This window comes from Cyclospora cayetanensis, unplaced genomic scaffold (genome assembly GCF_002999335.1).
Source record: "Cyclospora cayetanensis isolate NF1_C8 unplaced genomic scaffold, CcayRef3 CcayRef3_contig_74, whole genome shotgun sequence".
NCBI classification, from domain to species: Eukaryota; Apicomplexa; class Conoidasida; order Eucoccidiorida; family Eimeriidae; genus Cyclospora; species Cyclospora cayetanensis.
Genome location: NW_020312745.1, coordinates 157,091 through 170,552, shown reverse-complemented (window position 1 = coordinate 170,552; position 13,462 = coordinate 157,091). Strand labels below are relative to the sequence as shown.

Here is a 13,462-nt window from a genome sequence, read left to right as displayed (position 1 = left end):
GTAGCGCCAAAAGCAATTGCGCTTCAAGATCAGAACAAGAAATAAATCCTCACCACTGGTGAAGATGGCCTCCAGGGACACCACCAGCGACACGAATACTAATGCTGTCTTCTTCATCTCCTCAACGGCGGTACCGTGGTTCCACACACGAACTGAAGTTCTGCGATTCTGAATTTCGTAGGTCTGAGATCCTTGAAGGCCTGGCTTACTGTGCTCAATGGGAGGTGTAAAACACTAAATGCGCCCTGGAGCACGACATTCTGCCAAACCGCCTCCCCCACCACACAATTCCAAAGGAGCAGAAGCCATTCGTGCCGCCTCCAGGGCTTGCCGACAGCTGTTTGTAGCTTTGTACTCTGGGGAAATTGAGCGATATCTGGTACACTCATACGCAATTTTACATTTTTCCAACGGTGTGTTATGCAAAACATACATAGGAATAGACTACGTATGAACTGCTCTAGTCGTAAGGGGCTCGCCACTATGCACAAGGGACGTGTACGGCATTAAGGTGGGCTTACAAGCTCTTTAGCGTCTCGCCACCCTGACAAGGCACTCTGGAAGGACTGAACCGCTTTATTTTGTAAAATTTGCCACTTTTTGGTTGTCTGAGTGGCTCTAGGTGACTTACTTGCGTGACAAACCGGCTTACTGTGCTGCCGTAAAGCTCTTCTTAAGGAAAGCCGGAGACACATACTCATAGCCAAATTCGATAAAGTTTTACTCACTGTCCTTTCCACAAGGCCATCCCTTCTTCTCCCCTTCATGTGAAAAGTTTGGCTTCGAACGGAGAAGCAGCATCTGGGACGCAGAATCGTTGCGTTGCAGCCCTTCGTCTTCCAGTCTACATCTCGAGAAGCTTGACTCCGTGCTACATACAAATTTTTAAATTATCAGGTGTTCCTCAAAAGTCTTTTTCTTTCTCTGACAGCACTGTTCACGGAGAAAAGGGTCAGCTAGGGTGCATGTAGCTGTACCTTTTCAGCACTCGGACCATATACAGCTGCTTGCAGAGTCTTTAAAGCACTTGCACACAACATTGATTCTAACTTTATTAAGCTCACAGTACTGTACAATAACTACACGAGTTGACAAACCAATCAGTCGATCCTTCACAGATTCTTTGTCATGCTGAACTAGAGCGGTAGAAAGTGTTTAGCTGCCGTTTAGCCCGCTACGGCGTTCCCCCTGTATTTCAAGCACACGCCCTCATGCCTTGTACGTTTACGTCGAGACGAAGTACATACAGGACAGTGGACAAGTTTCGACTCTATCGGGCACTCCCAGTCACGCGAATGGATACGCGAAAACACTGCTGCTGAGCACAGCGCAGGTGTGTAACAATCTTCCAAGTGCAATCGGTCAGATAGAAGACACACACTAGTCCGACCCAAGTAATTCACCAGAATGTCACGACTGCGGAGGCGCGATTACACTTCTTTGTCGAAGCGATGAAATGTGTGAGCCCTCTGTTAGAGAAACAAAAGCCATGCAAAGTGTGTAAAGGGAACCAAAATACACACTACTTCAGTGGCGCATTCAAGCCCCATGATGCATTCTGTGCATGCAAAATATAGACGTTGCATCCGGCACAGTCGAGTTCAACGACCCAAAATATGCATAAGGAAGAATGTGTACACCTGAGAGTGCCTGCGCATGAATCAAACTTTAGAGCACGCAGTAACAATAATAGACGATAAAAGTTTTAGCGAAACCATAGAAAAAGTGGGCTAGTTCAAGCAAGGGATGCGCTGTGGGAGGATATTTACTAAGAAGTACTTGGAATGCTGTTTATCACAATTAGCGTTGTTACCCAAACACAGCCGCAAATCGTCCCGCAAGTAACGAAGTCCGCAACGGCTCCTTCGTCAATCACTGAAATCGGCTTTCCTTATCCCATTTCGAACAAAAGTTCCATCTAGCATGTCCTTTGCGCTTAATGGTACTCAAATAAAGCACTCCTACAAGTTCCTGTAAATCCGCCTCCTTTCAGGCCACGTGCCTGCACGACGAAGTATATGAACATTTTGAATAACTCTGAAGCTTTGTAAGAAACTCAATACCGATCGTTTTGTGGCATCTTCACCTTTTAGGGACATCCAGAGAATAAAAAAGGGTGGTGATTCGTGAGAGAATATTTATCGCTTCTAGTAACATGGCCACGGAATCGTTCGTCTGGTGCACGTGGGGCTGCACCTCGAAAAAACTTACCGATCCACTACAACCAAGTCTCCAGACTTGAAAAACACAGCCTGCTACTCCGTATAACACTTACATGCTTTTCGTTCCTGAGCTTTGCGCATACATTTGCCTGCTTTAGCCAATTCCTCTTGCTGTTGAGGGTGGCCGCTGACGGCCGACCACCAGTTCGAGCCCCGGATAGGAAAGGGCCTCTTCAGTGTTGACCAGGGATGCGGTAGAGCAACGAGTAGTCCACTGCGCTATTGGATTATACACACATCCAGTACAAGGAAAAACACAAGCCAAACCATTGGAGCCGCAAAGACTGCGGAAGACTGCGGTAGGGGAGGTCTGTCTGCCCATGTGCCTTCAGGTAATGTGCACTTGGTCAGTGTATAGGCGGGTCAAAGCTATGCCAGAAAGCAATAACATACCTAGACTCCCTACTCGTAATGATACTCCTGTGGAGTCCGTAAAGTTTCCAGATATCAGTTGAAAAGAATAGGCGACATCCTGGGTCGTGGCACAGCTACAATAAGGGCCAGAATGGGCACTAAGCATACTTGCTAAGTCTGTTGACAACGGCTTAGATGCTGTCCTGGTTCTCGACTTTGAGCAGTCAAATGAATAAAGTCCATTTTCAGGTTCAAGTCCTTTTTATACCAGAAAGCCTTGCAAAAGACCAGGTGTGGGGGAATCGCGTGGCTGCAGCTGCTGAAAATATGGGCATGACATTGCATAGTCGTGTGCAACGCGACGCATCACAAGTCATCAAAAGGACGATGAGAGCATTTTCATTGCAATGTGGATCCCGTCATGACCCGAAAGAATAAGATCATGTGCTCTGCGCAAATCGGTTCTCGGGGGTGAAGTGAAAGTGTTCAACCAGGAGTCCCTATTAGTATTGAATTATGGCAGGCGTTCCTCAACGTGGCAGTGTTTCATCCTTTTGCCATTGTGTATTGAATGCATGGGTTTCAGGCATAAGACACGCAAGTTTGAAAAAGGCCATAATTCATCACGGACAAGAGTGGCTGTGCTTCACAATGAGAATTCCCAAAGCCTCGTGAGATCGCATAGGGGATCACATTGCCAGTGCTCGTAATCTACTTGTCTGCAAAGTCATCCTGCAGGAGGTGCCCAAGACAGCGAACAAATCCAGGAGTCTCAAAGGCCCGCACAATCTACTTAAGCTACATTTAACGCTGATGATATGTCAAAGCAGTAACATGACGCTTCTATAGAGAGCACCGGCTTGTTTCCACACCCCACCACTGTACAAAGAGTTCCCGTTATCACACTGAATTTCGCTCCACGGATTCGCCGAAGCAATAAGATCTACAGAAAATAACATGGCGTGAGGGGGATCTTGTAGCCTGTGGGTGGCGAATAGCACCCACCGCCCACCCCACGTCACCAACATCCATTGTGAGGCAGCGATGATGCTCACCAGGAGGCAGCGGAAGTACAAGAGGAGCTGAGAGGCGAGGGATAAGCGTCGTTGATGCGTCGTCAGCCTTCTATGTCGTAGGTATAGACTACGTTTTCTCAAGTGGAGCAGTCAAAGGAGCAGCGCTTCTCGCAAAGAAAAAAGCTTACTGAACTTTGCAATGTCCTTGCGGTGGCCCAAAGTTAAAGGCCATTGCTTGAGTGCTTCAAGTTTTGCCGGACCTGGCAATATTCCTGTCGCCTAAGCAAGAAATCTCCAAAACCACGACCTCTTTCTTGAAAACAAACATTTGCGCGCCTTCGCATCCCACTATTTGTCTTGCAACACCTGAAATACTCACCGTAAGTGCTGCAGGTCCTCTTTAAGGGTTCGGACGAATATTAAGGTGTTGCCTATGTAGGCAACTATCCTTCCTGTTCTCCTTGATTTGCTTTCAAAACATGTATCTTCTTGCTGTCACAACTGAGAAAAGATATAATTACGTACATGCAGAAAGCAGGTTCATTCGAGTTTGTGAGTGCGAGCGCGGAACGCCATTTTGTGCCAGCCATCTGGCTGAATAGTGATCTACAGGAAGGCATTTGTGAAATCAAAAGTCAAGTTGAGTTTTGATCTGTGGAGCTTGTAATTCAGCTCGCCAATATGAAACAGGGGAATATAGTTCTTTGCAGTAATCTTGTTCAGGGGCTTACATTCCATGCGCATTCGCCACAGCCTACTCTTTTTCAACCGCTAGACCAGGGTATACCCAAAAGCGCTATTTGATTACTGCTCTTATCCATGTCTCAAAAAACAGCATTACTTTGCGAGATATCCTTTCACGCGGTGGGGGCTTCCAATACCTTCAGTATAGTTGTGGGCTGAACCCAGCATTAGCCCGATACGGTGACTGTAGGACCAGCAAGTGGCCAGCCTGCTTGTAGGTAAGCATTATCTAGCCCATCCGCAGACTCCTTGATATTTGGGCATTCCTGCTATTCTTCGGATAAAAGCCCAGTTAATTTATCTAGCAAAGGGCCCCAGAGCCAATACGACGGGATGCATTCTCTGAGCTGTCTTCTCTTGCTGCGCTGGTCCGCCGCCTGACTGAAGACTGCCTAATCTTGTTCATGCACTGGCTCTGCTCTGCTCCTCGGGTAATTATATTAGCGATGTCATACAGTCTAGGAGCTGCATCTAGCCTACACAGAGCGCGGCTGTGGCGGCATGTTCCTCTTCCCTTGGGTTATCTATGGCATCCATAGGACTACGCCATGATGCACGGGTCCAACATGCCAGTCACGGATCATGCTGATAGAATCCGAGTTTGATTTGAAGTGGCAGTGAACAATCGTAGCCTCTCCATTTGTTCTGCTGTGCTGCCCGTCACACAGCGGGAGACTTACAGACCACGCTAACGAGTTAACAAGCAGATTGCAATTCTGCGCAGTCTCCGTGGATCACAGATCTTTATCATATCCAGTGTCAAGTAACGCTAGCAATTGTTCGTCAATCATGCGAACTAGCAACGGCGCAATATCAAACCGTGGCAGATCCTGTTCTGCGGCTCTATCCTCTGTAACCCTTTCTACTGAGTCTCAGCCTGGGGGAAAGGCGCTTCACTTGCCTGATACGCCTTGTTTGCTCGCCAAGTAGCCTGCTTCCCCTAGGCTCAACCGCTTTGTTCAGATTCTTTGACATTTGGCATGCGTTTGCAGTTCCGGGCTGTATGACTCGGCACCGGGCAATTCCCAAGGACAAATATGCTTCTATCGTGGAAGTGTGTCTAGGAGCGCGGGTCCCCTCATGTTTCTTTCCCCTTGACCTGCGGGATAGGGCCCGCTGACAGAGCCCCGATATCCATAGGTTCTGGATCCCCACTCAGCTCTTCCTGCTCAGCCAAAGTCAAGTGAACGTGGGCCTATTTGATCCTGAAGCCTTAAGCAGCGCATCGATTGCTGCAGCTGTATCGATCGGTTATTTAATCGATGACATCATACAACCTCTTGACGTGACACTTCAGGTAGACCTAGAAGAAACCACTGAAAAGCAGCTATTCGTCTACTTTGTAGCTTTCGCAAATCAGAGGTTCACTTTAGATCCCCCTGCTCAAACTTTCTTTATTCTGAAGGCTCGCTACTGAGCCGATATGGGCGTGCACCGATCACCTAGGGCTTGTGTGAATGCTTTAAATGTAGCAATCCCTGCAGGAGCACATCTTCTTCTGTAAGAAATAGGATAGCAACAAATTGCTTTATCCTTTGATGAGCATGCCGCAAGAAGCATGCATTTCTTTATCGACGTGGTACAAAGCGAGGTACATCTCCAACCAGCTGATCAGATCTTTGAAAACTTGCCCATCCTTATGGCTATCGTACCTTTCAATCAACCTATGATCAGTGACACACTTATAAACGTTTTTTGTCGGCTGATGAATCATGCCCTTCAATCAACTGTGAACCTACTTTATTCACATCAGCTTGTAGGCGAGGCTCTGGTGCCTCAGCAGGGACTGTACCACAGTCAACTTTCACCGCCAGAGGGTTTTCCCCCCTCATCGTGAAACAAGATCAAGAAGGCTGTTAATTATCAAGAAAAATAATAGAAACCGGAGAACTTTCTAAAGGCTGCTTTATGTCTCACTGCATCAACAGCCAGTGGATTAGCGGCGACCACCTGCATTGAACCATGCAGAGCTACCAGGTGTAATGCTCAATTCAAGATCTCGGTCTGTAAACTCTTGATTCCGTGCTCAGTGCAAACTTTATATTTCGTAATCAATCTTATCCTCTAAAAAAACCTTTCGCCTTTCCTTCTCGCGTCTCTCATATTTTCCATTGGACAAGAAAGCTAAAGCTAGGTTTACCGTAGCTGCACCCTCTCAGCACTTCCAGCACTCACAGCTACTTGCATCTGTAAGGCACATGCACGCACCACTGATTCCTTTCTCTACCAAGCTAACAGTACTCTGCAATAATGAGACACACAGAGACGAATTAAGTAGTCAATTATGTAGTAATTCTAAACGATGTGTTCCCGCTTTAGTAGGAATTCCCCGAGTGCATCGTAGCTCACTACGTATCCCATAAATTAATCTCTGTTCCTGGTTTTGACGCTTACTTGCCCTGCTGCTGCACGGCTGCATGTCAGACCCCAGCACTATTCGAAGACTCTTCGCTCCGCTCGGTCATCCCAGATGGTTAAACGAGCGCACTACTGCGTGTAAACCCAGTTAAGGCTTCTAGGTAATGACTTCCCCTTTGGCTGAGTGGGCATCGGTGCATCTTCAGCCACGGGGATATTGCTGAAAATTATGTTTAAATATCCGTTCACCCCTCAACCCTGCCCATAGTTCAACTTAATTTTTCTGTCAGGCCTAATTTTGAGGCAATAGCAAACAATTATATCAAGTACAGCCCCAGAGTCCTTTCCCACAATCCTTCTTGTCACGCAATGTTTTCCTCCGAAAACGATGTAGATGATGATGCACCTGTAAAAATTCTTTTGAGGTTGAGGTACCTGATAGGCTATGGGCGTGCAGATCCTCTAGTTTGATTTAGGTTTTAGTGGTTAGATGGCGTATCCACCTGCGACGAAAGCAGCGGGATGCGCCACCATAATGTTAGCTCACTCTGGAGAATATTTCTTGGGATAGGTATTCAGGTCACTGGCAAGGCTATGCAGGGTTTTTGAGAATCTACGTGCTGCTTCGAGAGCCGTACTTTTATTAACTTATGGCTGTAAATAGGGTTTCGCATGGTCGAGCTACATAGGCTTTCGGCCATCTATAGGCTCAACATCGCATCATGATGAATCGTGGACACAGTTCTCACGAGCACCACTACTCTATGGGATACCATTCAGCAATGACATTCAGTGTCAGGCGAATGGTTGTACAATAGCTCTTAAATTTGAGGTTACAGTAGAATGCGTGGTGGGGAAGGGCGTAATACGCTGTACACGTGCGTTCAGCTGGTTTTGAATTAGGTTAATTGCCATAAAAACACATCAGCAAAAATGTGACAAAGTTTTACCCAACTTCTGAAAGGGCATTTGAGCATCGTTCAGTCATTCTTGTCGACAAAGCTGGAATAACACGTGGACACAAAGACCTAGGGGGCTACTTAGAAAACAGCGCACTAGAGCCGAATATCAGCCAATCAAATATACCTTTGCAGAGAAAAACGACTTAAAAATTTTCCACGACCACTTCATTGTTTCCTCTGATGAGATACTCACAGACGCATGCACGTAAAAGTAAATACTTCAAGTGGTTTGTCTTGCTTTTCCAAACGTTTCTGGAGAAAAAATAAGTTGAGATGGGCCATTAGTTTAGCCTATCTAATCAGAGCGGCAGCGGCCGGATGAGAATTTTGTAAATATTCTGTGTTTCCCTGCAGCCTTCCTGCTACACTTCACCTGGTGCAACTGCTGCTGTGCAATTAAAAGCTCAAATAGCCTAATACTGAGTAATCGATTGTATAAATAGTCGTCAAGCTTCGCGCAGTGCGTATTTCCCGTGCGCCCAGCCCGCAGGCAGGCTTGCGGCTGTCCTTTCATCGAGAACAACCAGGTATCATAGTGTAGCCCAAGCTCCGAATGTTCACCATTACACGTAATTTATAGGATAAGACGATGGCATTTCCTCTTCAATTATAGTTGTAAATACACGATATATTTTCGTTTGGTTTTTTACCTACTAGTGCGCAGACCTTTTGAATGAATGCATACTCTAACCATGTGCAGATAAACAAATGTCTGCGTACTTACTTAAGTAGTTACTGTATGTTTTCACTACAGCCAGCAAATTGTTAAAATCTTTCACTTCACTAGTGTTAAAACTAGTCCACGTGTGCACATGTCCAAGGAGATGCACACCAACACAAGATACCAAAATGTCCATGAAATCCCACTCTTCAGCAACTTCTTTCAACTATTTATTTGTGCATTCTGTATAAAATCAGTGATATAATTGATGCATTTTATGCATTGGTGAAGAAAGAAAAATAGCAATTGGAGTCAGAGTGTTTGACATGTATGGATAGGCATTTCTACTCTTCCCAAAGCAACTGCTATCCTCGTCGAGTTTATTACAGAAAGTCAATTATTACTTGGAACTGCGCTTGCTTACATTTCTACCTAATAAGTAGCATTCCATTTGTACTGCTTTAAAGTCACAAGTCGAAGGCTTCGTGCGCCTTTACACCTATTGGGTTTCTGCCTTTTGCAGCACCCCCACACTGTGAGCATCAGTTCACAGATCGTGCACAGAAAGCATTTGAAGTCCGCTAGTTCAACTTGGGCTTCTTCGCGACAGGCGGTTCCTCTCCAACAGCTGCAGACAGTAAGGACAGCAAACAGGATATTGTATTACAAACTGTAAAGCAAAGGGAAAGCAAATTCCTACACTATTCCTATCTAGTCTAGAGCTCTAAAACCTATACTCTAAGAGTATGAAGCTTACCCTTTTGAACTATGCTGTACTGTTGTTTCAAGAAGTAAACAGCCTTTCTGTCACTCAATCTCCTGTAGCAGAAATGCAGTTAATCTACAGACTGGCAATGAGTAAAAAACGACAGATAAGGGCAAAATAGACGACAAATTGAGATATAGACACAGCAATACCTGGATAAATTTTAAAGTGGGGGAATCATCCGCCGTTTGCCGTTTTGTTTCTGCCAAAGGATTTATAGCCATAAAAACGGTAGAGTGTACTACTTTCGTGAACCTATGTAGTGTGCCCTGAATTCACCAATTCTCATTCTCTCCCGAACCCATCGAACAGCATATTGTGCGATTTGGACACCAACCAACTCATCGTAATGATCAAGCAAAGCCCGCAGATGGCCCCTTCTGTCTTACTTTCTTTGTTCTGCTATCTCCTCTACGATCATCTTAACATGAGAGAGAGGCTGTTGCGTTTGGCTAGCAATTTGCTTCAGCTGAAGGCCAGAGGCCCCAGCAGCGTCGAACATTTTAAAGAGCTTCACCTTCAGGGAATCAGCATCTAACACTGCCCCCCTTTTCTCTGAAGATGAAGAATAAGAGAAGCACGTAGGGGGCAGAAATCGAGTGGTAGATTCAAGATATAATCGTCACAAATCAAGACGTTAGGGTAAGGGAATTCCCAAAGCGTTGACTGTAAATTCAATACAGTAGCCGAGAGCAGCTAAGGAAGAGAGAAGAGGAAAGTGGAAAGACACGCCGATTATTCGACTATGCTGCAGAGAGGAAGAGTGGACAGAAGGGGGAGACCAGGTTTGTAAAAGGATAATATTTGCTACCTGATCGGCTAGCAATCAAGGGCACAAGGGGCCTGGGAAGGGAAACCACGATATTTGGAATAGCGCAAGGCGGGTAAAAGGCGAGAGGAACTACACAAAGTGCAGAACTTCTTAAACATGAGGGATTGGGAGAGGCAAATAAAATGAGCGAAGAAGGAAGTGGGTAGTAACATAAGTGTGCCATAAATTTACCACGAAGGGATAAAGCGAAGAACAAAGCAAACGAAACGCATAAGCAGCAGACGGGTTAGTCAGAGGAAGCAGAGCACGAAATACAAAATCACAGATTATTTTCGACAGGGTTTTACAAATACGGCTAATTTTTAAAATGTTAGAGGCATGATGACAGCCTCACGTTTGGCCTTGGCCCTAGATATTGACTCAAGTCCTCTTTTTGCGTTTTCTTCAGCTGAGAGGGAGGCCCTAGGCGTGTAGAATTGAAATAGCTGAAGTTCGGAACAGCACATCGAAAGGCAACACAAGGATGGCTATTGTTGTGTTGATCCCTTGATATTCCTACAAGATTAGCCATGCATCTAATTACAAAACTAGCGGGGCATTTATGTATGCTTCCTACACCATAGGCTCGCCGATGAATTAAACTTTTAGGACATTCGATTCCTTGTGACAATATATGCAATAAATGAAGGACGGTGAAAAAGAAAAAAGCGCAAAGGAAAGCCTCACCGTATGGAGGCTGTCTAAACCTGGATCTCTCCGCATTTCTTCAACTGTTCCGCGACCTGAAGAAGACGAATCTAGTCAGTCGTAAATCAGTAAAAGCGCTCACAGCTCAGGTATCTAATACTTGCCGTTAAAATGCACCACATAACACATACACCCTACTGTTGCTCATTCCGTAGTATCCGTTTACAGATTGTGACTTCTTACTTTTGTGGAGATCTTCTGCCACATGACGTTTGTGCAAAACCTGGCAATACAAGAAGACCGAAGGAAGAAGATGGGGAGCCGCAGTAAGAAAAGAAAAGCAAGGAGCACACAATACACTATAACACCGCTAGAGATAAGACCGGCGGAAAGTACTATATCTCGATGCAACTGTCATATTTTAGATATTTCCCCTCTGCAAACTAGTCTTAAAACTTAACACGGATAAAGAAAAGAGCAATAGATTTCCCGCTTCTGGTCCCACATCGTATTCTACGCTCAGCACTGATATCATGGCAACCATAAGCGAGCAAGCCCATAAAATAGCACATAGAAACTGACATACATAGAAACCAGAAAAAGCAATGCACTCGACCAAACAGGATACCCGCACAACTGACCTGTTGATACCTGTGGTCCAACTTGGGCTGAAAATTTGTTCTGCTTTGAAGTTCTCCTATAACATCTAAAAGTTGTTTCCCGTTTTTTTGCAGAACAAGTGATTTGTCATTTTGCAGGAAAATAGATTCCAAGTGGCAGGCACCACCTGTAAGTGGATCCCGAACTATCAAGACTTGCTGCTCAAACAGCGTGCATAGGAGGGAAGGAAAGAGAGTATCGGGAGAGTCACTAGCAGAAACGAGCGCGAAGAAACAGAGGAGACAAGAGATGAATGACTCCGGTTTGTCCGGATTATCAGCGCATCGCTGATATAGGGAAGTGGAACAGAAGCAGAGAACAGAGCAAAAGGATAAAGGCTGAGAAAAGTACAAGCCAAAAAACATGAGGAGGAAGGACTAGCTGCGACAACTACCCCCACTGAACAAAACAAAAAGCGACAACACAAGGGCAAGCAAAGGGGAAAGACACTGCTGTGAAAGCAGAGAGCAAAACGATAGAAAGCAGGATGAGCAACGCAGAGTAGAAAAACAGCAAAATCAAGGTTTCTAGCCTCGAAGAAAAGGGCGAAAAGAAGGCATTCAAAAGATGTGGAGTTACAGAGCAAACAAAAGCAACGACCGAGAAAACACAAAGAGGCCAATTCAATGGTGAAAATGCGACGTATTTAGCACACTCACAATGGAAAATAAATTCAATGGAAAAGAAAGACCCAACACAATACACTGGATGAAAGCAGATGCTCCTCAAACAAGAATGAACACACGAGGATCTATGCCAGAGCTAGTGAGTGCACACAAGAAGCAGTGCCTCACTTTTCCATTATCGTTTTTCAGAATCCCCGCAGTTGCATCAGCAACGGCAGAACGCCAACTTTCAGCAACAAACTTTGGAACCTACACAGCATACACGCAGGATACCAGTGCACAACACGTATTGCAAGTAGCAACGAAGTCAGTCAAAGCACACCTTCGCCTCTCCATAGCTTAGTGGACATCAAGATGCTTCTGCCTCTTTTATTCCGTAAGTGAGTGCTGTCTTCTGTGTGAATCGGCGTATCTGGTTTGCAGATAAAAGCCTAAGCTCTTGCCCCAAGCTTGCATCAGCCTGTTGGCCGTCATGTTTGTAACAGACTATATCCTTCATGTGCCTATTTTTTTAGTTGAGCTCCTTACCTTAATTAGAGAAAGAGAGATGGATTTGCTTTGAGCTGTTAAAGTTCTGCTGGGCACAAACTCTGCTGGAGTGAAGGACGCGGCGATAGTATCTGAAGACGCTGCTCCTCTCCGCGCCATTTTGCAATCTTTCGGTTGTTGAGAATCGTTTCACCTCTTGGGATTCGCGTGTCTGATGATTGGTTTATGCAGCCCGCGAAGATGGCACCACCAAAGACTTGCTTGATTTCATCTCCATGCGGAAAAAGAGCACTCTCGACAGAGTCCTATTGTATGAGGAGGATCAGGAGGTGATCACAATGCTGCTGGGGAAGCAAAGCGAAATGATTTTTTGTGAGGCGTGTAGCATAAGGAAATGAACTTTTTCATGGCTACCGTCTCCACAGATGACCGATAGCAGAACGTAGAGGGTGGAAAGGGAGAGGTTATTTAATAACGTGTAACGCAATATTTGGTAGGCCATTACAAAGGATGAATCTAATGCTTTCAATGGTTCATTGGAGTGCATTCCTCGAAACAACCACTGCCCCCAGGGGCCCCTGGGGGCCCCACAGGTGTGAAGAGATAAAGGTCTTCTAAGTAATTCGACATGTACCGCAGTGATTTATTATTATTAGCATGGAAATATCTCTGGCTAACCACCTTTGGAAATCATACCTAGCGGTTGCCAGGTTGCTTGGTGTGAAGACCACGGAGCTATCTTGCATGCGCAGCTTGGCTCATTTTGAATTAATGGTACTCAATTCCAAGTAACACACAAAAATGAAGTTGACTCTTACGGGTACACTGTATGCGTCAAGCCTCAGTGCTACTCATGGGTGTCGCTTTTCCCTGTGGAATCGATGCCAGCCTATGTGCTAAGCTCCTTTTTAGGTCTCTGTGGCGTGACTTGTTTTATTGCACACACAGCTAATCAACTTGGAAGACTGAGCACATTATATCAAGCACAAAACTTTCCTTGCGTCTATCAGAGCCACACGACCGTGGGCTCTGAGGATGGGAGGAGGGAAGCGGTTGGTGTGCAGCTTTCCCGTGTACTACGGACAATCAATTCGAAGCAGGAAAACCAACTCACGGGTGCACACCTCTACTAATTAACATTCGAG

General features: G+C 45.5%; 1 protein-coding gene across 1 annotated transcript; it reads right to left on the bottom strand.

Annotated features, from left to right (window-relative positions):
* Window positions 1-8,342: 8,342 nt before the first annotated feature.
* On the bottom strand, window positions 8,343-12,476 carry LOC34619873. Its single transcript, XM_026335604.1, has 9 exons — window positions 12,357-12,476; window positions 11,997-12,077; window positions 11,184-11,360; window positions 10,786-10,825; window positions 10,582-10,637; window positions 10,250-10,340; window positions 9,473-9,638; window positions 9,055-9,136; window positions 8,343-8,543 (listed from the first exon to the last, which is right to left on the bottom strand). Exons 1-9 carry the CDS (start codon window positions 12,474-12,476, stop codon window positions 8,343-8,345), a joined length of 1,014 nt encoding a protein of 337 aa, XP_026191389.1.
* Between the last annotated feature and the right edge of the window lie 986 nt (window positions 12,477-13,462).